The sequence below is a fragment of the Penicillium waksmanii genome (assembly GCF_028829765.1).
Source record: "Penicillium waksmanii strain IBT 27052 chromosome Unknown utg000010l:1.0-3698451.0:1.0-3701458.0, whole genome shotgun sequence".
Lineage (NCBI taxonomy): Eukaryota > Fungi > Ascomycota > Eurotiomycetes > Eurotiales > Aspergillaceae > Penicillium > Penicillium waksmanii.
Genome location: NW_026643256.1, coordinates 83,958 through 107,437, shown reverse-complemented (window position 1 = coordinate 107,437; position 23,480 = coordinate 83,958). Strand labels below are relative to the sequence as shown.

The 23,480-nt window shown below is 49.2% G+C and overlaps 11 protein-coding genes across 11 annotated transcripts; 3 read left to right on the top strand and 8 right to left on the bottom strand.

Moving 5' to 3' along the window:
* Positions 1-288: 288 nt before the first annotated feature.
* On the bottom strand, positions 289-2,850 carry N7481_011978 (uncharacterized protein; the record flags this gene model as incomplete). The annotated part of the gene is made up of 9 exons (XM_057271197.1): positions 289-336; positions 418-569; positions 626-731; positions 961-1,480; positions 1,533-1,891; positions 1,948-2,097; positions 2,160-2,483; positions 2,551-2,645; positions 2,703-2,850. The coding sequence occupies 9 exons, from the start codon at positions 2,848-2,850 to the stop codon at positions 289-291; spliced, it is 1,902 nt and encodes a 633-aa protein (XP_057115385.1).
* Positions 2,851-3,239: 389 nt separating this feature from the next.
* Positions 3,240-5,615, bottom strand: N7481_011977 (alpha-N-acetylglucosaminidase; the record flags this gene model as incomplete). The annotated part of the gene is made up of 2 exons (XM_057271196.1): positions 3,240-5,084; positions 5,424-5,615. 2 exons carry the CDS (start codon positions 5,613-5,615, stop codon positions 3,240-3,242), a joined length of 2,037 nt encoding a protein of 678 aa, XP_057115384.1.
* Positions 5,616-5,861: 246 nt separating this feature from the next.
* Positions 5,862-7,188, bottom strand: N7481_011976 (isopenicillin N synthase family dioxygenase; the record flags this gene model as incomplete). Its single annotated transcript, XM_057271195.1, has 4 exons — positions 5,862-6,605; positions 6,673-6,741; positions 6,804-7,130; positions 7,186-7,188. 4 exons carry the CDS (start codon positions 7,186-7,188, stop codon positions 5,862-5,864), a joined length of 1,143 nt encoding a protein of 380 aa, XP_057115383.1.
* Positions 7,189-8,132: 944 nt separating this feature from the next.
* N7481_011975 (putative MFS transporter) lies at positions 8,133-9,967 on the bottom strand (the record flags this gene model as incomplete). Its single annotated transcript, XM_057271194.1, has 7 exons — positions 8,133-8,484; positions 8,546-8,989; positions 9,040-9,212; positions 9,269-9,293; positions 9,349-9,462; positions 9,523-9,699; positions 9,762-9,967. The coding sequence occupies 7 exons, from the start codon at positions 9,965-9,967 to the stop codon at positions 8,133-8,135; spliced, it is 1,491 nt and encodes a 496-aa protein (XP_057115382.1).
* A 1,480-nt stretch (positions 9,968-11,447) lies between these two features.
* Positions 11,448-11,832, top strand: N7481_011974 (uncharacterized protein; the record flags this gene model as incomplete). Its single annotated transcript, XM_057271193.1, has 3 exons — positions 11,448-11,556; positions 11,628-11,742; positions 11,802-11,832. The coding sequence occupies 3 exons, from the start codon at positions 11,448-11,450 to the stop codon at positions 11,830-11,832; spliced, it is 255 nt and encodes an 84-aa protein (XP_057115381.1).
* A 193-nt stretch (positions 11,833-12,025) lies between these two features.
* On the bottom strand, positions 12,026-13,226 carry N7481_011973 (LipA and NB-ARC domain protein; the record flags this gene model as incomplete). Its single annotated transcript, XM_057271192.1, has 2 exons — positions 12,026-13,079; positions 13,108-13,226. 2 exons carry the CDS (start codon positions 13,224-13,226, stop codon positions 12,026-12,028), a joined length of 1,173 nt encoding a protein of 390 aa, XP_057115380.1.
* A 22-nt stretch (positions 13,227-13,248) lies between these two features.
* N7481_011972 (GNAT family N-acetyltransferase) lies at positions 13,249-14,153 on the top strand (the record flags this gene model as incomplete). Its single annotated transcript, XM_057271191.1, has 2 exons — positions 13,249-13,498; positions 13,549-14,153. The coding sequence occupies 2 exons, from the start codon at positions 13,249-13,251 to the stop codon at positions 14,151-14,153; spliced, it is 855 nt and encodes a 284-aa protein (XP_057115379.1).
* Positions 14,154-14,369: 216 nt separating this feature from the next.
* Positions 14,370-14,797, bottom strand: N7481_011971 (uncharacterized protein; the record flags this gene model as incomplete). Its single annotated transcript, XM_057271190.1, is given in 4 exon segments — positions 14,370-14,503; positions 14,522-14,595; positions 14,661-14,728; positions 14,786-14,797. The coding sequence occupies 4 exon segments, from the start codon at positions 14,795-14,797 to the stop codon at positions 14,370-14,372; spliced, it is 288 nt and encodes a 95-aa protein (XP_057115378.1).
* Positions 14,798-15,174: 377 nt separating this feature from the next.
* N7481_011970 (uncharacterized protein) lies at positions 15,175-18,018 on the bottom strand (the record flags this gene model as incomplete). Its single annotated transcript, XM_057271189.1, has 10 exons — positions 15,175-15,330; positions 15,398-15,683; positions 15,737-16,033; positions 16,094-16,462; positions 16,526-16,618; positions 16,985-17,035; positions 17,079-17,250; positions 17,313-17,352; positions 17,431-17,541; positions 17,608-18,018. 10 exons carry the CDS (start codon positions 18,016-18,018, stop codon positions 15,175-15,177), a joined length of 1,986 nt encoding a protein of 661 aa, XP_057115377.1.
* Positions 18,019-19,298: 1,280 nt separating this feature from the next.
* On the top strand, positions 19,299-20,966 carry N7481_011969 (uncharacterized protein; the record flags this gene model as incomplete). The annotated part of the gene is made up of 5 exons (XM_057271188.1): positions 19,299-19,486; positions 19,548-19,644; positions 19,728-20,285; positions 20,355-20,765; positions 20,826-20,966. 5 exons carry the CDS (start codon positions 19,299-19,301, stop codon positions 20,964-20,966), a joined length of 1,395 nt encoding a protein of 464 aa, XP_057115376.1.
* Positions 20,967-21,534: 568 nt separating this feature from the next.
* On the bottom strand, positions 21,535-23,139 carry N7481_011968 (uncharacterized protein; the record flags this gene model as incomplete). The annotated part of the gene is made up of 1 exon (XM_057271187.1): positions 21,535-23,139. One exon carries the CDS (start codon positions 23,137-23,139, stop codon positions 21,535-21,537), a length of 1,605 nt encoding a protein of 534 aa, XP_057115375.1.
* Positions 23,140-23,480: the final 341 nt, after the last annotated feature.

Below are 23,480 nucleotides of genomic sequence, written 5' to 3'. Positions count from 1 at the left end.
CACCTGCCAGTCCTGTCCTGACTATCCGGTTCGCCTTGTGTAATGAGCGGCTATGTGCTTGTTGCGCACTGTGTAGCCCAGCTCGAGCCATCAATGCACTGGTCATACCATGGGGATGAGGATGAGGATGGCCAAAGATATCGGGAGCATTGAAAGTCGCCCGGTTTTCGGGCGTATCGAGTGCCTCTTTGGACGATCGAAGGCGGGGGTCCAGACGAGTTGGTGTTGGGTGTTCAGCGCATCGGTGTCGGGAGGTAGAGAGGTCCGGTTGATCGCACGGGGTAGATATTACTCAGACTCGGATTCGTCCAGTTGCATGATCTTTTCATCCAGATCCTGCCGAGGAGTTAGTACATCCGTAGGCTGTGCAAGGCCCTCTCCCTTTGGAGAAACCGGAGGAGTGAGAGGGTGGCATACCTGATCTAGTCGAACTTTGAGGTTCTGAAGCTGGCTCTCCTTGATCACCAAGTGATTCTCATCATCCAAATCTTCCACAATATAGTCGTGTCGCTCCTCATCGTACTTGAGGATCATGGACTTGATCGACGGATCGCATTCGATGAGCAGACCTAGTCGAATCGAATGAGCGCACAAACCAGAAGAATCAAGAAGCTGGGGAATTTACCTCGAACGGCTCGCGGCATTTTGAAGATATATGGAAGATATGCGGAAGTCGAGTACGGTTGTGAAACAAAGGGATGGTAGAAATTGAAGTTGAAGTTGAAGTTGACCTGGGGACGACTTGAAGCGCCGCGGAAGACAAATTTCCTGCCTGGAAAGTCAGGCACCAATATCACTCATATTAGTAAGCATTTTTCACATCGTGAAGTTAGTTACTTGACTACTTGACTACTTGACTACTTGACTACTTGACAGATCTTGTCACAACAACTTCCATAAATCAACATTATTTACAGAAGGCTATTCTATACCTAGGCATATACCCCCCTATTCATCCACCTCATCTGACTGTGGCTGTTCCCATTCGGGAGTCCATCCAGTACCCGCCTGAAATGCGGTGGCCACCAAGGCGATAAAGCTCCCTGCGAGGAAGAGCATTCGGATTGCATGTTCATAGCTCTCGATAGCAACAAATCGATCCACACCCACCAGACGAGTGACGGTGGCCGGACTCCCAAGAAGTGTACGCACGAGTTCCGGCCGAGGTGGCAGTCCACGATCGGCGAATCCTGTCTCCAACGATGACTTGAGGATCCGTGTGAAAAACCCACCTCCAATGGCCGATCCAAAACTCGCGGCAAACCCTCGCGACATGGCGATCAAGGCGCTTACAATATAGTGTAACTCACTGCCGGTGAGATAGAGCACATGTGACAAGGTATAGGTCATTAAAGCCCCGGCACAGAGTCCATTGAAGAAGGTCGTGATCACATACACAGCTGTATGTGATTCTGGTGTCGAGAGAACCGATAGCGCCGCAGTGGCCAAGGTAAAAAGCACAAAAATGACCAAACAGGACCTGGAAGAGATGTGTGAGAGATGAAAAATACCAGAAGAGGCAAGTTCCTTACATATAATAACTCCCAGCTTTACGGATGTGCAACCATCCTACCAACAATCCACCCGTCCCAAAGCCGGCATTTGTGGGGACCAGAATAAGCCCAGCAGATGCAGGGGACCAGCCTCGGACTGCCATGGCATACGTCGGTGTGTAGAAGAGTACCGCCCAACGCGCCATCATCAGACCGAGACCAGCAATACATGTCAACAAAACACCGCGATTTTGCAACAGTCTGATGGGGATGACGGGTTCTCGAGCCCGAGTCTCAACCCAAATGAAGATGGCGAAGAAAATAAATGCCAATGGGATCGGCCAGAGCAGAATCTCCGGCGATGCGAGACTGAAGAGCAGCGAAACTACCGACAGGGTCTAAAGAAACTCAGTATATTCTTCCAAACACTGCAGTTGGACTTTGTGGAACGTACTAATGTAAGAGCACCTGCATAGTCGACTCTAGCAAGTTTATATAGCAATGTCCGAACCTCCAATGGGTTATCATCTCCGGCAGGAATGGCGAAGAAAAGCAGAGGCCCTAGGATCAATGCGGCTGGGGCTTGGACCCAAAAGATGAGTCTCTGGAAAGAAAATTGAGTTAGGAGAACCGAGAATTTCCTTGATCGAATTGAGCAGTACATACCCATCCTAAGGTTGGTGTTAGCAGGCCCGCTAGAACGGCGCCTGTAGCAACACCCGTGGTGAAGCCACAATTGATGAGCCCAATACACAATCCACGCCGCTTCGAACTAGAAAGGTCTAGGGCTAGAATGATAGATGTGCTCATTAACCCGGCGCTGCCACAACCGGAGACAACTCTCCCAAGAAGAAAGATGGATAGCGAGGGTGCTGCAGCAGTAATAAAAAGACCAGCTGAGAGAAGTATACTTGAGAAAATCACGTAGAGGCGCGGTGTGAAAATCTCCGAAAGTCGCCCGGTCAATGGAGTCACACTGGATGCAGCAATCTACGGAAGGTTAAACCTCGCCGAATGAATGGAGTTCAAGTTCCTCTTTATATATATCGAAGCATACCATATACGCCGAAGTGAACCAGGTCACTTCTGCAAAGGCATCCAAGTCTGCCGCAATCTCGGACTGTGCGGTAGTCATCATTGACATGTTGGTAGCTACCGAGTCCAATTGTCAATATCTAACCGTAGAGAAATCAAGATCCAAGAACACACCCTGGATAAAAATGAGGAGACCCATTAGAACAATGATGCTCAACCCTCTCCAAAAACTGACACCCGATTCCGAGCCACGATCAGCGTCATGGCTCGAGGATGTGATGAGCGGCGTTTGCTCCGACGGGGGTGTTTCTGTATCTGCCATATTGCATTTCTATTGCCATAAAAATTTCAAGACCAGGAAGGAGAAGAGAAATAAACACAAAAAACCCCCCCCTTTCAACTTGTTATCGAGGAGGCTTCGGGGAGGGGCGGATGTTGCATTTCTAAGCAACGATAAGCGCGTCGCAACGGTCTCCGCAGATCGCGTGTGGGGAAAGCTGCTGGCTGGACTTGCTGTTTGGCACTAAAATTTGGTGGCGAATGCGATTGATCGAGTAGATGGTATTCTACTAGTAAAGATGAAAGAAGGAGGGACCATTAATGACGAGTGACGGTTTTGGGGGCCTATTATGACAAATATACTGCCAATCGATCTCTATTTACTGTGGACTAGCGTAAGACACCCCACCAGCCAGTCTTCGCTAATGATTACTAGACTACTCCGTACTTGGTCCCAAATACCGATGGCCACCGACTGTTGACGCGAGTCAGCACCTTTCGCAGGTCCACCTCACCCCCAGTGGGCTCAGGGGCCGTCCAAGTTTCTTCCTGCCACCCCTGCTCAAAGGCTCTCAACTTCTCGACAAATGCCGTCGAGTTATATGAGGCTGTCGGGGTGGATTTAAGATAGTCGATGAATATTTGCCAACGAGGAACATAATACGTGGAGACCAGACCGGCCCATCCCTTTGAGGCGTAGTCGGTGATCTCGCCATTTGGTCCCCATAGTGTAATCTGATTGCGCGCATTATACTCATAGAAGGCGGCCTGCTCCTTGTCACCTTGAGCCCAAGATCGTGCAGAGTTTATCCATTTCGAGAGTCGGAAATTTTCGTTGGTGAGAAGGACGTCGTCCAGATCACCTAGAAGACGGAGCATTGTCTGTCCCTTTTCCGACAAAGTATCTGAAGACGCATTGGATCCATTGTACGTCGTGACTAGATCCGTATACAGCGGGATGAAAGCGTTGTCCAGGACTTGGCGAGTTACATCAACCATGTCATGTTGATAAGCTGTATTGTGCCACAGCGCTGGTTCCGCATGAGCAGCTTGGTATAATGACTGCCACGCCCTGACAAGGACTGCGGGGTCATATGTAAGGGCCCTAGGATGGGTTCCAGTTCTTCCAAGGACACCGTTAATACCTGGCTGCGCTTCCACTATTGGCTGAATGACGGCTATGTTGGTGAGATTGGTATTGTTGTACACCGTCGATCGCATCAGGTCCCACCCTTCGTACAGTCCGCGAGGAACAGATCCAGATCCGGCATAACGGCTTGAAACCCAATCGTGGAAGTATAGCTGCGTGTCAATGGCCTTTGAGGACCAGGCTTGATCCAACAGTAGGTCGTACATGATTTCGTTACCTTCTTGACCCTCGGGGCTCAGCCCATAGCCTACCATTGACGGAGATTCGAGCCGTGCTTGAGTCGCGTTCTGGGTGACGTTCAGAATCTGTCCATACAAACCCATGTTTCCCCCAAAATCGTGAAGTTGGCACCAAATCCACGGCTTGCCGAAATAAGATTTGGTTCGACGCCATTCGGGAATCGACTCTGAGTACAAGTCTAAGATGATCATGTCCTCATCATTTTCAACACCTCCAAGATAAGCTTCAACTCGATCATTGGTCCAAAAGGAGGAAAGAGCATAGAATAGCCACCCTTGCATCAACCAAATCGCATCGGGGTCAGCTTCTTTGAGGCTCTTCATTGTGCCACGGGAGATGTTCCGGAGGAGGTCCAAATCACCTGACGGAGGGGTGTTTTCGTTGTACTGATCAAGAGTATAAATATGGGTAATGTTGCCATATGCAGAAGCTTGCTTGCTGATGAAGCTATGCTGCAGCTCGGCGAAATGGTCGTCAAAGGGCTGCAAGAATGAATCATTCGTGTATTGAACAGGAAAGCCACCCCATTGCGACCCGTGGATGATATCTGCGTCGGGAAAAACGCGGCTCGTATTTGCAGGGACAAATCCAGTAAACGAAGGCAAAACAGGTGTCATGCCAAGTTCTACCATCCGGCGCACAATTTTTTTTTGTAGTTCGAACTGTTGGTCGATCCATGACCGGGGGAGGTCACCATGCCAAAAGCCCTGAATATTACCGAATCGGTTCCAAGCCTGAAATGCCGGACCACTCAAAAAAGATGCGATTTCTTCATCGGTGAGGCCAATTTCCTGGAAAACATCTACTAGGATCTTCTCTTGACCGACCCAAGCGAGAGGTAGGTTGACTCCACGCAAAGCCATCCAATCCAATTGGACCTCCCATTCCTCCCAATTCCAGAAAGCAGTTGTATAGGAGAATGTGACTTGACCACGTAAGTAATAAGATTATTTCGGATTGGCGGAGGAGTAAGTTACCGGTATTAAAATGATATCGCCAGGGAACAGTGCTGGCACCTTCCAATGGGACATCCAAACGGGGGAGCTCAGAGGGCGCCAGATGAAGCCGACTCCCGATGAACCAATATATGTCAACGTTAACAACATCAGTCAAATAGCGACGAAGACTAGTATTGATGTCATTGGCATTACTGGCCTGAGTAGAAAGGATGTTATGATTACTTACCCCGATGATAGTGCGCTGATCGAGCTTCCTTCCACAAGAACCGTCCCATTATGCGCAGTTTTCACAGTAAACTGATCATATCCACCGTTATCCGTGAGATTGGAGTTAATAGAGAACTGGAACTGGTCGACATGTTCTGGTAGTCGTCGCTCAACGAGACTGTACAGCCCGCCGGTCGACTGCGCGACAGCCGATGCTGCGCAGCACCAGAAGAATAATCTGGCCGACCGCATGTTTGTAATAGAAAGAACCTACACGAAGAAAACAAAAAGAGAACTTGAAAATTGGGGAAAGAGGAGACTGCTAAATGTACATAACGGTCAAGCCCCTGTGATGTTGCGGCGCGTTGCATGTCCCCGCACTACTGCGCACGCATTGCAACTATTCGATCCTACATGCGCCGATCATTGATTGCTTACGGTTTTAAGGCCGGACACTTTTTTCAGTTGGGCTCTTTTGTTGAGCGAATTGCCGTTTTATTACTGCTTGGAAACAAAATCCCTCTGGCCCTGAAGTGCCTTGGCCAAGATATCCGGATACCATCGTTGACCCACGTCCTGATGGCTTGTCACCCGCGCGACGAGGGTACCCTCTCCAATGCTAGTTTTGAACATCTTGTTAAAGGTTGCCTCCGCATCCGACTTCACCTTGTCATCCTTCACCAAGTCTCGGATATGATCTGGTACAACTAGAGTAATATTTTCGGCCGAGAGATCCATACTCACCCCTTGAAAGACCGGGAATGAGTATCGCGGCCCCAGGGGCTTTCCATCAGCATCAATGAAGTGTTCTTGTCGCAAGCTTACGCGATGCGTAGTCGCTGTACAAACCCCACCCGTCAGAGCCTCGAGAGCGCGACCGATGTTGACCACAAATGTATTTGGGAGTGGAGGAGCTGATACCCATTCCCCAGCTTTGTTTTGTACCTCGAGACCACGGTGCAGCGTTGCTTGGAGGAGGAATGTGAGAAATCCAGAGTCTTTGTGAGCACCGACACCTTGAAAGCCAGCTCCGTTGCTAGCCTGGTCGGATGGTGGTGGTGGATACTTGATTAATTTCAGTTTGTGCTGTTGCGGATCATCAAAGACTCCATCCATCGCCGTAGGAGGAAGATCTAATGACTCGGCAATGAGAGCCGTGAAAGAGGCCGATAACGCATCAACCTCCGATAGATATTCTTCTGTCGCCTGACGGAACCCGGGAATTGCAGTTTCGTCTGGCCACTGCATATGAAAGGGTCACAAAGTTAGTCTGTTTATCGATAGAGAGGAGACTATGGAATACAAGTACCTGGTTAGGTCCGCAGATGTTTCTGTACAACGGCTCATCGGGACCAGGCGCTGGTAACTCGGTCGCAAACTGATGCAGTGTAAGCGCAATGACAAATGAGAATGGATTCATGGACTAAGAGACAAACTTACATCGAATTGTTCACGATGGTCAGACTTCAAAGATGTAATCTCGGCCCCAAGCCTGGAATATCCAAGGAAGTGAGGACTGTTGACCATCTCAATCTCCAGCTTCTGTTCAAGGGGCTGGCGGAATAATTCGAATCCTTTTTGAGTCAAAGCTTCTTGAGCAGCGACAGAGACCGGTGGATTTTCGAGATACAAAAATCCCACATTGATGAGCGCGTCGCGCAACTGCGCCAGGAATTTTGGCTTGGTCGTTGGGGTTAATGCTTGAGTATAGTCCAGAACGGGGATTGAAGTGAATGAAGACACCGAGGCGTCTGTTGTGTTCCCTGTCTGCTTTTGTTAAAGAAGAAAGGACCGAAATCGATTTAAGAGATACTGTTCATACCATAGTAGAAGCAGATTGATCCCCTAGGTCTCAGTATTCGACCTTTTTAGAGACCGGACTTGGTTTCACTGTACGGCTTTCAAGCGAGGGTTCGCCTTGAGTGGATTGCGGTGATCCGACTGATCGAGTAGTAGTCGAATCTTCTTAAAGGAAGTGTTGAACTGTAGCTCCAGGGCTCTGGATGCTAGTCAGCACTGGCCACGAAGATTCTTCAGGAAATATAAATATACTTGATCCGAAAAGAAAGTGGTCTTTAATCCAAGTCCCCGCAAAGCCTCGGAGTTTCCCACACGATCGCAGCGAAGTTTCTAGCCCCGTTCACCTGTGTATGTATACCTCACTCTGAAGTTGAGTACAAAAAGAAGGGATGTTATGTTATGTTATGGCTTGAAAATACGTAGGCATCAGATGAGGTCTGGTGTTGAGTCGGAGCGAGGAACCATAAGGAGCGTGTTGTGGTGGGGAACAACTCCGAGGGTGCTGACTTCAACGCTCTGATTGGGCTATTATGGCGGAACCTTGACCGAGGGAGATCTGATGAAATGCTCGACGAGGATCACGCCTTGCTCTACAAAGATGATATTTGGACAGGCGATAGAACTGATGCTAGGGGACTTTGACGAGGGGAACTTCGGAGAGGTCGCACATACCCAGTCCACAAGAGGGGGCCAATAGTTGGGATGCTTGATCATAGTGTTGTTCGTTTTTGTGATCGGATCAATGGATACTAGTAAAATTGAACCTGGGGAGTGGGGTCATCTCAGTTAAGTAATGGAAGAAAGTTCAAATTGAAGTAATATCTAAAGTCGGCGGTTGAATTGGGAATAATTAAGTAATGATAGCGCTTGCTCGATCAGATGAGTATGTATATAGCTCTCGTCTTGGGACCTTGAAAACTCCAAGTACAGGACAACCCAGGCATCAATAAATTCGTAAACGTGGAGATTTTATAGAATATAACGGAATCCGACCGCACGAGCCTCAGAATTGTTTGAATCCGAGGGAAGATCCTCGGAGCTCTCAGCCTCTTCCAACCGTCGATTCATTTTCGCATGAACCATGCGGATCACAAATGCTACGATCGCAACCAACAAAGCAACCGCTGCGGTAGCGCTGCCGCCGGGGATGTATCGTGGACCAGAAGAGGATGGCCACATATAGCTGCCGTAGATCGAAGCTGTGTTACCGATCATGTTGGCTAACGCAATTGCAGCAGATCGTTTCACCAATGGCCGAGGGAATGAGTTGGCTACCCAGGCAAGAATAATCTGGTATGCTGACACTGCGCCCATTGGCATCCTGGAAATAAAACATTAGCATTAGCGGTCGGTATCTAAATGATTGCCGACATGGGACGTACAGGAACATGGCAAAAAACTTGGCTCCGGTATTAGTTGTCACAGTGCAGATAATGCCGCCCACAACACTAATGAGCATCAGGCCAATGATGTGCAGACTGCGATCGTCTGTGCGACCAGAAGACCAGGTGGCTAATAGGGATACAAGGAATGTAGCGATCCACACCGGTGCAGTGATCAAGAGGGTTTCGATGTTATTGTACCCCAAGGTCTGCACAATGGTGGGGAAGAAGTATTGGAAATTTTGCGATAGAAGGGAGATGTGCTGAAGAAGGATAAAGAGATAAATGCGTTTGTCGGCAAACACAAGGGCTAGTGCTTCCTTGATACTGGCCGATTTCGCATCATCAGCCTCTCCAGCATCATCGATAAGACGCCATTGGGCATATGCTTGCTCCTGCTCATCTAGCCAAGAGGTTGTCGCAGGGTAGTTGGGAAGAAAGATGCTGAAATAGTTAGAATGCGACTAGTTTGACCACAGTTGACTGGAACATACCCGGCGAGAATAGATACCCCCACGGTAATCGATCCCTCTATGATAAAGAGCCATCTCCATCCGGTGATTCCGTGGCTACCATCCAAGTTTCCAAGGACACCTGCCCCAATCAAACCACCAAAGGCATTGGCCAATGAGCTACCGGCATAGAACCAAGCAATGCGGTGGCTCAGCTGAGGTATGTTAGAATGAGGTACAATCCGCGCAGGGAAAATAAAGAGTTCCTTACCTCTTGTCTTGTGTACCAACTCGACCTTGGCGATGTCAGTAGGAGAGATATACAATTCAGTGAAAGGAGAGCCTACATACATCAACATAACTGCACCTGGGAAGAAGGGGGCTTCGACAAAACCTAGGAAAAATCTCGAAACAACCAGTCCGGTGAAAGACTGACAGGCCGCCTGGCATGCGGATATGACACCCCTAGGTAAGACGTAGGTCAGTATAAGCTCTGAATAGGTTTATTTGATAAAATGAAAGTACCAAATGGCCATGGCCGCCCCGAGAAATCGCGAGGGGCGAATGCGAGTAAGGAGCAAGTTGGATGGCAATTGCATGAGTAAATACCCAACAAACAAAATGCTCGTAGCCAGATTAAAGTCAGTGCCTTCCATCCCAAGATCTTCCTCAAGGGAGCCCAGACGGGCTTGGGACAAGTTACTGCAGCGAGGTATCAGCAATGTCGACATGAATGAGAAATTTTTCGATCGAGTGTTCCTTACTTGCGATCCAGGAAGTTAAGGAGATACATCAGAATCAGGAAGGGTAGAAGGTGCATGTCGACCTTGCGTAACAAGGTACGAGTCATCTTGTGATGCCATTCCGGACTTTTGGAGGCATAGGCCTGGTAGAGAGCATCTTGTTCAATGTTGAGACCCTTTTGTTCGCTCTCGCGATGCTCGATCTGCTCATCTGCGGATTTGGCCATCGCGTGGAGCTCAGCACTGGGAGATTCTTCGATTTTGGTTAAGGTTGAGGCTCTCGATCCTTTTTTTTCGTTTTCTCTTTTTTTTTTCTTCTTCTTCTCACGCTTTGGCCTCCTTTATAGGCAATTTGGTACGCGTCTGGCTAGCTTGGGTGACTCGGCGGAAACTCCGACAGTCTGCCAAGCAGTCGAGGGTCTCGAGCAGGAACGAAGAAGCTGATCGAAAGACCTAGGGTTTACAATTGGTTCCGAACATGGTGGTGGGGATTGATGGGATTTGTGGGGGAGACATGTTGGGGGGAAGTAGCAGTTCGGTCTTCGCGGTGTCTTTCCCCCGGTGAGCCCGAACGCGGGGAAGCGGGACCCGATGAAAGGATGAAAGGGTGAAAAGGGTGACATGCCTCGGGTTCCCAGGGTCAACCGGTGAAGAAATACGGGAATAAGCTGGATAGAACGAGGAGATTCCATTAAATGTAATATAGTATGTGAGGACCAGAGATTAGACGTATGAACAAATGTGTTCGTATAGACGACAACATCACTATTGAAACCAAGATCAGCGGTGGCTAATGTCGGGATCATACCATAATGTGAGAATATGAGAGGTGCAGGGCGAGGTCGGCCCAGTCCCGGAGAAGATTCAAGTGGACGATGGGTGGCTCGGAGTTAGGCCGATGAGGAGAGAAGAAAAACAAGAATGGGGAATCCAGGCGGGCTCGCACTGCGGATTTGTATTTTGTATTTTATGATTAGTGTTGGAAATCAGGAGAGTAACAAGAATGTGCACTAGGAAGAGAAACAAAGAGAGAATAAGACAAAGTGAGGTTATCAACAATCTTGAGAAGAAGTGGTGGAGGAGGAGAAAGAAGAAGCCTCGGGGGAGTTCTGGTGTGGTTGGTTGTGAGTGTGGCTGTGTCGAAAGTGGCTGATGTGGATTATCTCACGTGACTATTATGACCACTGGATCACCTGACCTGCGGGGAATATGATGACATCACCCAATTACGGCGACTCCGCAACCGCCAATCTTGTCTTGCATTTGCCCACCTTTGCAATTCCAACCATTCATCATTGTGGATCGTCCTCTTTGGAGCTTTGATGGGAATAGAAGGATATGAGATCAGATTTCATCCGATGACCTCAGATCCCAAGGGGTATCGCCTCCTCACTGGCTGAACGCCACTGGATCTCGTCCAGATTTATGTACTGTACACAGTGTGGACTGGACCTTTTCACCCACTGCCTTTGATCCGAGCGTATTCCATGACGATGCTCGATGGGGAGTGGGCCCCCCCTTTTGACTTTCCACGATCTCGTACCCTATACCAGTCCCAGTACATTTACTCCCGAGTAGTCCTGCTATTCTCTTATAAAGGAGTTTACCCCTCTTCCTAAACTGACCCTCCTTTCCCTCAACCTTCCACCCTCTCCCCCAAACTTTCTTTACACCTCATCATATTCATACCTCTACTACTCCATCATTATGGATAAGCTTTCCGGTCTCGCTTCCAAGCTCGGTGGTGGAAGCAGCAACAAGGAGTCCCACTCCGGCTCCAGTGGCTCTGCTGGCAAGGAGGACTACCTGGACAAGGGTAAGTTCCACTCCCATCTTCATCAGACGAGGATCAACAAAGAAAATAAATAAACCTAACATCTCACCTAGCCCTCGACTCTGTCGAGCGCAAGTTTGGCGGCGGCAAGGTTGACCCCGTGAAGATGCGCGGCACCAACGAGAAGATCACCGATGGTGCCCGTGGACAATTCGAGAAGGCTACGGGGTACGTTTCCTCAATGAAATATAGATCTGAGAATACAGCTGATCATCTTCCTTCTACAGCAAGAACGTCCCCGATAAGTTCTCTAACTAGAGATTTGCATACGGCTTGTAGCGAGTACGATTCACAACGCGAGTAAAAATACGATACCGATACCCCATTGGGATATGTAGCTATGGCAGACGAATTTAATGTGCAAATTGAAGTTCCAAAGATCATAATTCTCATTCCTTTTCCAGAATACAGATAGTAGTAACACATTCTCCCAGAGAATCTGGCGTGATATCTAGAATCGCTGCCGCTGGAAAGCCGACAGAATCCCCTCCATGCCCGAGCGCCGATTACCAGTGGTCCACATGGTATTTGCACGACAAAGTTGTAAGAGGTTATCGATGCGTTTCTCGGCCGCCGGGTTATTGCCTCGACAGGAGGCCATGGCCCGCTCAAAGTATTTCTGAGCTGATTCGTACTCCTTCGCAACAAATTGAAGGTTGGCCAACATCTCCAAAGTCGCGAGGGTCTCCGGATTCTGAATGCCTCGCCGCCGCTCGACCCACTCCACATACTGTTTTAACCACGGAAGGGCCTCGGATGGAGGACTGGACCCAACATAATACTGAGGAGCTTGCAGCGCATACATCACAGCGATGTTTCCAACGATATCCATGGTTAGTGGGTGGTCTGGTCCGAGAGCTTCCTCTGAAACCGCGAGTGCTCGACGAAGAGTTTCGGACGCTTCCATTTTCTCCTGCACGCAGATAAGGCCTCGGCCATGTAGACAGAGGGCTCGGATGGTGAGTGGATGTATGCGACCGAGCCCTGCGAGAAGTTCTTCATGAACAGTTGGGATAATCTCAAATGCTCGTTTGACATCGGGTCGGTATATTTTTTTTGTGTTTACCCCGTTATCACCATGGTTGTAGATGGCATACTCTAGCATGTCGAGAGCCGCTACAAAAAAGAGGACATGGTTGTCTCCAAGCAAGCGCTTATAGCTGTCGGCGAGTTTCTCTGCGGTCGCAATAGCATTTTCCCTCCTGCTGAGTGCATTATAGGCCATAGCCAGGCGCCTTCGCGTAGTCAAGGTATCTAAATGATCCTCGCCAATATTCATCTGTTGGCGAGCGAGGACATTTGCACACATAGATTCAGCCTCCTGGTATTGTCCGCGCTGGCACATGATCTCCGCCATGAGGCTTTCTGTCTTCATCGAGAGTACATGTCTTGTTCCAAACACTCGCTGAGTACCATCGGACACCCATTGGCACCACTCTGTTGCCTTGTCAAGGAAGGTGCCTTCTAATTCTATCTCTGCTAGATTATAGCTGGCAGACAGTGTGCTGTGGTGACCTGGACCAAGAAGCTCACAAATGCTCTTGGAAGATATCGTTCTTGACATCCCGAGCCTGGTCCCAATTTCCTTTGTTTTTCAGCTCGGCATATTGGATTACGCGGGGGGGGCGGACATCAAGTGGATCGATCCCCATGCTGTTATGATGCGTTAACTTAATGTGGGCCGCGGGACTGCCTCCGGACCCACCGCCCGAGCGAGTTCCTCCTCCTGTGCCTATCATCACTCTCAAGCCTCCCAGCCTTTTCAACCATTTGCCCCATTACCCCGGAATTTCCTCTTTCAAGATGAGAGATCAGCAGATCCGCATCATTTGTGGTAGCCAGGTTACCGATGAGGAACTTGGAGAAGCTGCTGTTCTTTTCCGGGATAATTACGGTGTCTGGGGCGAGCAGACTGGACGAGCCGGTACGCTCCAAATTTACGCTGCCTTCCTTACCGAGTCTAATTCTTAGCAGGTCAACCAGTTTCTTTGTCCGTCAAAAGAATGAGATCTCAATACCTACCAAGCTCGGCGAATACTATTTACGCTAGAGTCACTGTCGATGGAACTTTCGCTGGATACGCCTTCGCCTGCAGATGGCAACATCAACAGTTGAACGTTTGCTGGATCACTCAACTCGTTATCAACAGAAATTTTCGAAATCTTGGGCTCGCAAAGGCTCTCTTGAATGCGCTTAGAGAGCGTACGGATCATGTCTACGGAATCATGAGTTCACACCCAGCAGCCTGTCTTGCGGCAGCGTCAAGTTTCGGAGGCGCCATTGAAAGAATATCCCTGGAATTCATTGCTCAAAATGCGGAGAATGTTCTGAGCAATAGTCCGATTCAATACATTCGGGATGCACAGCTACACGGCTCCCTATTTGGAACAGGTTCAGATGGAATGGTCTCAGGTGTGGACACCGGGTTTTTTGTCGATCATACAGAACCCAATTCCGCTCTCCAGGCTATTCAAACCAATTTGAATTGGCCTTTGGGTAATCTTGTGGAGGGTCATGAATATCTTTTGCTTATTCGACGATATCGCCGATCTGATCGCCTCAATTCAGCTGCAGCCTGACTACCTACCAACCGGAGTTTCATGGGAAATCAGAATACACTAAAGTCTACCTCATCGGTTATCTGTGGAGCGGAGGCTTATTAATTACAATGATATTATTAATGAGATCAGGAGAGACAGTTTCAAGAGCAAAATATCATTTCAAAATTAAGAAATTGCCTATTTATTATTCGTCAACCACCATCTCTAGGATCTCCAGTACCTGTTCCTTCTCCTTCAATGGCACCGGATTGGAAAAGTGTTGGCGTGATCCTTAATACTTGCAGTGGACATGGTTCGAGGGTGTGTGATGTTGGACTTGTAACCATACACAAAGACCCGGGCGTATGGGATATCTTCCGCCAGGAATTCTGTTGGTCAGAAGACACCATTTGCGTGAGTCCATGTTTCAAAAGGGTGATCATTACGGCCTCGAGGGTTCAGACCGTGGACGAAAACAAAACTAAAAGAAGTCTTGTCAGTTAAAGATGCATGCGAACGAGCCGCTGTGAAAGGAATCGATCATACTCGACCTTGTGGTGGTCCCGAGGAGTGAAGACCTCCTGAAGGAACGGGAACTCGTGCTCTGCGGAGCCCTGGAAATAGGTTGTCAACAGTGTTCCTCTATTCATACACAAAATACACATCCTTACCATTCTCACCATATAGAATGACTCGCGGAGTTCTTCGAAACCAAAGGCTCGAGATAGCTAAAGAAGAAAAGGCATTCCCCACTGGAGCGAGACCTCAACAACACTGCTGGGCTAAATACGAGAATGACCGTACATGTGACTCTGATCTGACGGTCACTTAGCAATGGGGCTGGCAGAATTCGCCTCAGATGTAACCAATGGCTTTTTCTGAGGTCGGTCGGCACAACTTGCCCTGAAATTACGGATGAGGCGTTTCGACCTCGGGTTGGCTGGAGATCCCGGAAATAAACCCAACCGAAGAAATCCTGCAGGAGGCTGACGACATAAGCGCTTAAAGAAATGAAGTGATTGAAACATTTTTATGTTTACGCTTATGGCTAGTGTTCTCATTAGGCTCGATCGGGATCTTCGTCGTGATCCCGCCCCTCCTCTCTAAAAGTCAGGTTTTGAAGACAGGGAGCGTAGAACAAGTTCCCTCGCCAGGCCCCCATTGCTGTGTGAGACCCAACAAGAGCCCATAGCAATAGTACAGCAGTACTTAAAATCTAAAACCGCCATGAATTTGTTAGCAACCCATACGCAGCTTCAAACGAACAGAAAATATGAGCATACCGTTCCGAAAACCTTGAAGAACATAAGGTCTAATTCAATCCCAAGTTCGATTGAATTGGCCGCATAAACCCCAAGGGGGAATGTAAAGCCCCACCAGCCCATGTTAAATGGAAAAGGAGAGCTGTACACAACAGTGGCGAGCGCAAAGACTAGCCAGATCAAGCCGAAGCTCCACATTATCAAGGATATGAATACACCAAGAACATAAGCCATAGGACCTGTGATGGGATCTAGAATGTCAGAGCCCTCAAGGAGCTTTCGCGCGACCTTCCCGATATAAAGAATGCTGCGATTGGTGAGCAACGAATTCGCGAGGAGAAAAGATAAAGCAATGCTTACCCAAAGCCACCAAATCCCAGAGGTCCCAAGGGTAGGAAGCAGCTCACGATCATTTCTCGCGGGGGAAGCTTGTGGACCGCCAGCCGTTGATAGTAGATGACCAACACAACGATGGCGAGTGGGGTCCCCATTCCCCAGAGTACAAAGGAAGCAAGTAGAGTGCCTAATGCATGTTGTTGGTTGGGAAGAATATCAGCGACTTTAGAACCTACACCCGCAGCGACGATCGTCGCGGCAATGGGCAACAACTGAAGTGCAGTGATGCGGTCCAACGAGGTTATGTGACGCTGAGAAATCCTATTTTTCATGAATATTAGTGGGCGTTTATCATCATTACGAGATGTACTAGACACTGACAGAATGAAGGATAGTGAGAGAGTGACCGAGGCCGCGGCCACAACGTCCACCATCCACAACGCCCATGCAACAGACACGGCCCAGTCCCCCCATTGGGGCACGCAGATGGAGACCCACATCTCGATCAGTGTCGCGAAGCCCATGGGGACCGTTGCCAGAAATAGCGAGTTTGTAGGATCTTGAATCATCACGGGCCAGATCTCTGGATACAAGGTGTATCGCAGAATAGAGGTGGCTAATGCCAACATAAAGATGACGGCATTAAGGATGAAAAAGACGATGGAAAGATAGTACAAGACCGGCGTGTGAAATGGCACCGAGTTCAGTAGTACCGAAACAATACCGGTGCCCATTGTGACAGCAAACCATCTGCTTCATATTAGCGACATGTTCCGAAGAGAGGGGGGTTGGTATAACTAGTGTCTATCATACGAGGGACTAAAATTGCGAACGACTCTTCGCCAGCCGACATTGTATTTCACGGGGCCCGTGGCCGTGTTGGTATCAGAAGCAGGTTTCGCCATACTGTTTGGTATAGTATACTAGTTGCAATATACTAGTTGCATTGAGGGAGAGAAGAGTTGATCGCTTGCAGGCATAACTTGTCGCAGTTGGTGATGGGTAGATGTTGAGGGGGACTCGCCCGGGGTTGGGCGCAATCGGCCGAGTTGGCGGGCGGCGCCGATTCTCTCGCCCGCGGGGAGTTTACTTCAAGTTTACACCTAATGTTTTTGCTTTACTTTAGAGTTAAATATAATGCCAGAACTGGAGCATCCCAATCCGGGATACATAAATCTCAAATACCTTTTCCCTTCTATGTGCATGATAAATAAAACCAACCTTGGAAAACGCCGTGAATGTGACTCTTTAATCCTCACATGCAGTGTTTACCAAGCGCCGACAATACCCGCAATTGGAATGTCGATACCGGTTGTATAGGAGCTAGCGTCGCTCAGGAGATAGACATAGGCACCTCCCAGCTCACGAGGATCCGCCAGACGAGGCATGCCGCCGTAGTATTGCATTTTGAGATCCCAATCGGGGGGACTTTTCCACGTAGTAAGTCATTGCGGTCCGCACGAAACCGGGGGAAATGCTGTTGACTCGAATACCGTGCTTGCTCCATTCCATGGCGAGGGTGTGGCACATGTTGCGAACTATCAAGAAGAATATAATTAGCTTAATTAAGATATTGCAAGTCTTTACTTTGGTAACTTACCGGCAGCCTTGGTGGCGCCGTAGGGGGCAGAGGGAGCAGCCTAGATGAAGAATGAGTCAGTGGACTTTTATTTTGACTTTTATTTTTCTCTTGTCAACGATTTGAACGAATGACTTACTCGGTTTGGTCGGTATGAGGTCATGCTTGAGGTCATCACGATGGAGCCCTTGATACCAAGCTCGATGAACTTGCGAGCAGCAACCTGGGCGCAGAAGTAGGCGCCGAAGACCTAACAATGTGTAAGTAAAGAATACCCGGAGGAAGCAACACCTCGAGACGGAATCTGTGGCCCTACATTGAGGTTGAACAGTTTCTCCAATTCAGGTCGGTCAAAATCTAGTGCTGGCTGATGCTTGGTCATGCCAGCATTGGCAACAAGACCGTCAATACGGCCGGACTGCTCAACGACCTGGCTGATGGCCTTCTCAACACTGTCCTCCGAAGTCACGTCTGTTTGAATGAAGTGGAAGTTGGGGTAACGCTTCTGCAGGGCAGCGAATTCGTCGCCGGGCTCCATTAGGTCGAGCGAGTAGACCACATTGGCCGAGTTTGCCAGGCAAACCTCTGCGATTCCCAGACCAATGCCACGGTTGGCACCTGTGATAGCGACGACCTTCCTACCAAGAGTGATCTGCCAGCTAAAGTCATCGGCCGGCATTGTGCTCAAGACAGGAGCGGCGGCGCTATCAGTGGCAGCAGGAGGCATGATGCTGACTTGCGAGAGGGGATCTCGGGAATCGGGAAAAATTGAAGTTGTTGAAGGCTGCTTGCTCCTATATGTTCGATTTAGCGTGACGTGAAACTCTCCTCGGAGGCCCTGGCTGCCTTTAATAGTTACCATCACTCTGGCCGCACATAAAATCATATCTACCCACCCCTCCAATGCTGTCATTTCTCGGGATTGCACCGACCAAAATGCGGAGATGTGCATCCTCGACACGAGGCAGGTCGGACCCCTGGTTTACCATCAGCATCAGCATTCAGCCTGCGCGATCGGCCAGTGTGGGGCTGCATCTGCCACGCGAGAAACGAGCGAGTACTCGTATGTATGGCAGATAAATGCGTATTCTGAATATGGAATGGACATGTACAAGACCGCCATTTCGAATATTCAGGGGAGCTGTTCATAAAGCAATATTGAATTCAAGTGAACTAAAAGCAGGGGTGGTCACACAACAAATCGTCAGCGCACCAACATCGGGCGGCCTTGTCCTTCCTCGTCCTTTACAAGCTGGAACGAACAAACCTGGTGAATGTTAGCCAGATTAAAATCCGAAGCCGGAAGTTCAAGGATGATCCGTTCATGGAAATATACTATACTATGCCGCCGATGGGAATTACTGTTGCATCCAATGGTAGAATATGGAGGAGACCAAAGGCAGTAACCAACCCGCCGATCAAGCATAAATAGAATTCCAGATCCTTGCTCCCTTGTCAAGGGGTCAGCCCACACCATCTCTTGAAAGTTGGAATGATCTTCAATTGTTGAGCAAAGTTGCCGCAACGAAAGACCTCCGGACTGCTTCTTTGGCCACCCCATACAAAGCTTATCCACTTGAAACCTTCGGCGCAACTGCTAAATACCTCGTGTCGTTCTGACCTCGTGGTTTCGGTACCCCGAGATCCTAATCTGCCTCGCGACGAGTCACTCGGAAGCAGGCCACCGGCAGTATGGGCGATTGGGTTCGGCGGAGCCCTTCTGGCGTTGCGGAGGCGGGCCAAAGTGGACACTCAACCCCAGGCCAACTTCCGGATTCCGGTCTAGCACGACCGTATGGGATGATGGGATCTGACCCCTACCGTCATAGCCTCCAGGGCTACAGCGTACCTAGGTATGCGGGTAAAGGACTATCTCGTTCCTAGTGGCTGAGAAGCATATATATTCCACACTCGCAGACGAATCGTCCCCTCAACCCCCTGTCATCTCCACTGGCATCACTTCATCACTTCATCACTTTCTTTGTGACCGTGTCTTCAAAGCCCATCATGTCTTTAAGCACTGCTGGTGACTTGACAAAGATGGAAATCTCTTCCGAGAAGATTGAACATGCTGATATCGATGAAGAACCCTCTTTCACCCCCGAAGAAGAGAAGGCGTTGGTGAGAAAGATTGACATGACTCTGTTGCCGACGATTTGGATCATGTACCTGCTCTCATATATGGACCGTACAAAGTATGCTACCATCAGTTCAGCTTTGATAGATCAATAAACTGACTCATATTTTCACTTACAGCATCGGAAATGCAAAGATTTCCGGCATGGAGACGGACTTGAACTTGAGTTCAGATCAGTACTCGATTGCCTTGGTTGTTTTCTTCGTGGGTTACGTGGTATTTGAAGTGCCTAGCAAGTAGGTTGTCCAGAAACCTACACGTGGTCGCTACGTGGACTGACCTGATGTTCTTTTTACTAGTTTAATCCTCGGCCGAACTCGACCCTCCCTTTTTTGCCAGGTATCATGATTCTCTGGGGTACTTTGACTTGCGTGATGGCAGTTATTAAGAGCTATAAGCATCTGGTCATTCTTCGAACCTTAATCGGCTGTGTTGAAGCCGGATTTGCACCTGGTGTCTTGCTCGTACTATCATCATGGTATAAGCGTACAGAACAGTCCAAGCGATTTGGAGTTTATATCTCTGCGGCAATTCTATCAGGTGCCTTCGGAGGACTGATCGCAGCTGGTATCGTTGATAACCTGGAGGGTGTCCACGGGATTCGAGGATGGCGATGGCTTTTCATTGTCGAGGGAGCTGCTACCATCGGATTTGCCATCATCTCCCTGTTCATTCTTCCCGATTTCCCAGCAACATCACGACGCCTGTCTGGGCATGAAAGGCATATCGCGGTCGCTCGACTGGCCAGCGAGAACGTGACTGCTGTCACCGCGGACGGTGAGAAAATGGGCGACTGGGAGGCTGTTCAAATTGCAGTTAAGGATTTACGAACGTGGGCCTTTGTGGTTGGATACATGGTAAGAATCTCGATTATTTTCAAAAGAAAATGACACCGGGTGATTCTGACGTAAGGTTATGTTTACTAGGTCATCGTTGGCTCAAGCACTCTCACCTACTTTTACCCGACTTTGGTCCAGGGATTATTCGAAGGCGCATCCACCTACCGCGTCAATCTTCTCACGGTCCCAATCTATGGCGTGGCCTTCGTCTGTACAGCCGTTACCGCCTACTTCAGCGACAAGATCCCAAATTGGCGAGGCCTTGTCATTGCCTGCTGGCTAGCCTTCTCGCTAGTATGTTCTATCATTGTTTGTGTGGTATACAACTTCACTGCTCGATACGTCTTACTTGTTTTAATGGCTGCTGGGCTATGGGCAACCAATGGTGGTACGCTGGCGTACGCTTCATCTGCATTCGCCAGCATGCACCCTCAAGCACGAGGTGTGAGTCTGGCCCTAGTCAATGCGCTGGGTAATCTGGCTCAGATTTATGGATCGGTAAGAACCTGCCTTTTTCCATTAGATGACATGTATCAAGCTAACCATGACTACCCCCAGTACCTGTTCCCGGACTCTGACAGTCCCAAATACATTATGGGATTTTCGGTAATTTCTGCGATGTTGGCTGTAGGAGTTGTTACTTTCACAGGCCTGCATGTTTGGTTCCGCCGTCGCACACAATCTGTGATTGAAGAATAATAACATTGGAAGTCGAAAATAGGTCCCCAAATGCCGGGCATGATATGCTATATTTACTAGTAGGTATTAGCATGCAGCGGACTATAACAATTTCAAGAAGTTCATGAATCAATGACGATTGTATTATAAGGTTGTACGAGGGCCATATTGGTAGACTGGCGTTCAAGTCTATTTTCCTTTTTGCCATGTTTGGGAAACTTCCATGTGGTACACGAACTAGTAACTTCAATAGGCGAGTTGAAGCTGGGATTGTAGAGTAGCTTGTAATGTTCTAAAGGCCTACTCTTTCGAGTTGTTTGTCGTGCCTTCTACATAGCGACGACTCGGAGTCGCTGACGATGGAGTGTACTAGTATCATCTTAACACACTTTAGTATGAGTTGAAGCCATATATATATATTCAATTCAAATGGGGTCTCAAGTCATGAAATTTGGGAGGGCGTCCTTGGCATATTCGAGCTCAAGCTCCTTCCGGAGTGAAATCAAAGGCCAGCGAACCCGCCGCTGACAAGACTCCAGGAGCTCTAACAAGGCTATGCGTTCATGAGGGGTATGGACACACATTCCAGCTAAAGAGCCATTAATCCGGTGATCTTGATCGTGTGATCCGAAAAAGACTTACCTCCAAACAAGCAGTGTATAGACACTAGGCTAGCCGCATGATCCTGTTCATCAATGGTCCTTGCAATACCGCAGATGGTATTCACTGAAAGTCTCAAGAGGCTTTGCGCCGCCCGGTAATCCTCCATACCCCCAGTGGATGGCCGGTGAAGAACCACAAGAATACGGGCAAGGCTATGCACTTGCAACGCCGCAGCGTAGGCAGATGGATTCACCCAGACTGGTGGGAAGGTGTGAATGTCGGTTGAGAGAGGCAGGGAGTTATATTCCGGCGGGAGGTGATCAAACCATTCCTGCAGCAGGAACAGCAATTCACTCCCACGTTCAAGACGTCGGGAGAGGTCCGATGTTTCTTGCTCTTCTCTTGACGTATAGTTGACACACTGTGCCAAGAGATATGTTGCACGTGTTGCTAACTCCGAGGCAGTCAACGAGACCAGGGGCTTCTTTGGTTGCCAGAAACTAAAAACCCGACGCCGCTCTCTCATCGCTACCCAGACATCTTGCCGTATCCAGGCCCACCAAACCGCTTGTCTCAGGCCACCAGATTCTCCATCGTTGTCCTGAAAGCGTTGGATCCAGAATACGCCTTTGAGGTGTCGCTCCCAGTCCTGATTGGACCCGTCAATCATTTCGTAGGTACTGATGAGCAGAGAAGTTGCGATCACTTCAAGGCTGCGAGCATATGATGGGTGTTGCATGGCTCTATTCAGATAATGAAGTGTTTCATAGTAATATTGCACAGCCAAGTTCCTGTCGATTCTGTCTGGGCTAGCGATCTCCTCCGAGAAGAGAGCCTCTGCATGGATAGAACCATGTCCGTTTTGATGTTCATCGGAATGCAGAGAGAGATGGCGTGCTGAGAGGGCCAGGAGCGCGCGCATTAGCCCGACATTTCTCAGGGCCAGGTGAGGCACAACGGTTGAGAAATGCTTTATAGGGTCGTAAAGATCCAACCATTGGCTGGAGATACGCACGAAGTGTGTAAAAAGGACATGTTCCAAGTCAGACAATTGTATTGGGGTGTGCGTGCTCCATGACAAGGGGTCATCCGATACGGCGGAGGCCCCTTCGGGAGTTTGCGAGGCAAGGCGTTGCTCAATTTCCGGGTTTCGAGCAAAGGCCGCGGCGTAGAAGCTTTCACGCTCTCGCAAGGTCCGCGGTCTTAAATTGGAGCTATTCTGGGGGTCTTCGACCGGCTCGTCGGCGCGCGACCGGGGAAATTGCTGGGGAGGTGAGAGCAAAAATCGGTCGTCTGCATTGGCGGCATCAGTGGCAAGCAACTCAAACCAACTGAGTGGTGCAACCCTGGTCGATGCAACCGACGTATCTGTTCCTGGCGAGGGGACGAATCCATAAGTTTGCCCGGGCGTTGTGAGGGTGCCCGGGGCGTTTGTGACGGAATCAGACTCGGCTGTTGTGGTTGGTGTTGAGTGAGACTGGATTGAATCTAGATGAATTGGCTCTTCCTGGTGACATGCATCAACGAGGACCTGAAACGATTGGTGAACTTGATTCGACTCGATCTCTCTCTGGCCCGCGGGTGTCTGCATGTCGGGGATGGGACTTTGACGCAGGGAGTTGCCGCCGATCGAGGCATCATGGGAGGTATAGACACAGGGACGTTGACCTTTGGCGCAGGGTCCACATTGAGGTCGAACCTGGATGGATTAGAGTGAAATGAGAGGGTTGTCTATTGATGGCTGCGCGATAAAAGCGCCTGGAAAGGAAGCAGAAGAGTGGCCTACCTCGTCACATTTCACGTGGCGGCGCTTGCAAATGACACTATCTCGATGGATTAGACTCGTTCTAGTTACGCCGTAGTCTATATGAAAAGCCCAAAAATAGGAAAATCCGGGGGGCGCAAAGCAAAAAGCACGTACCAGCCAGTAGT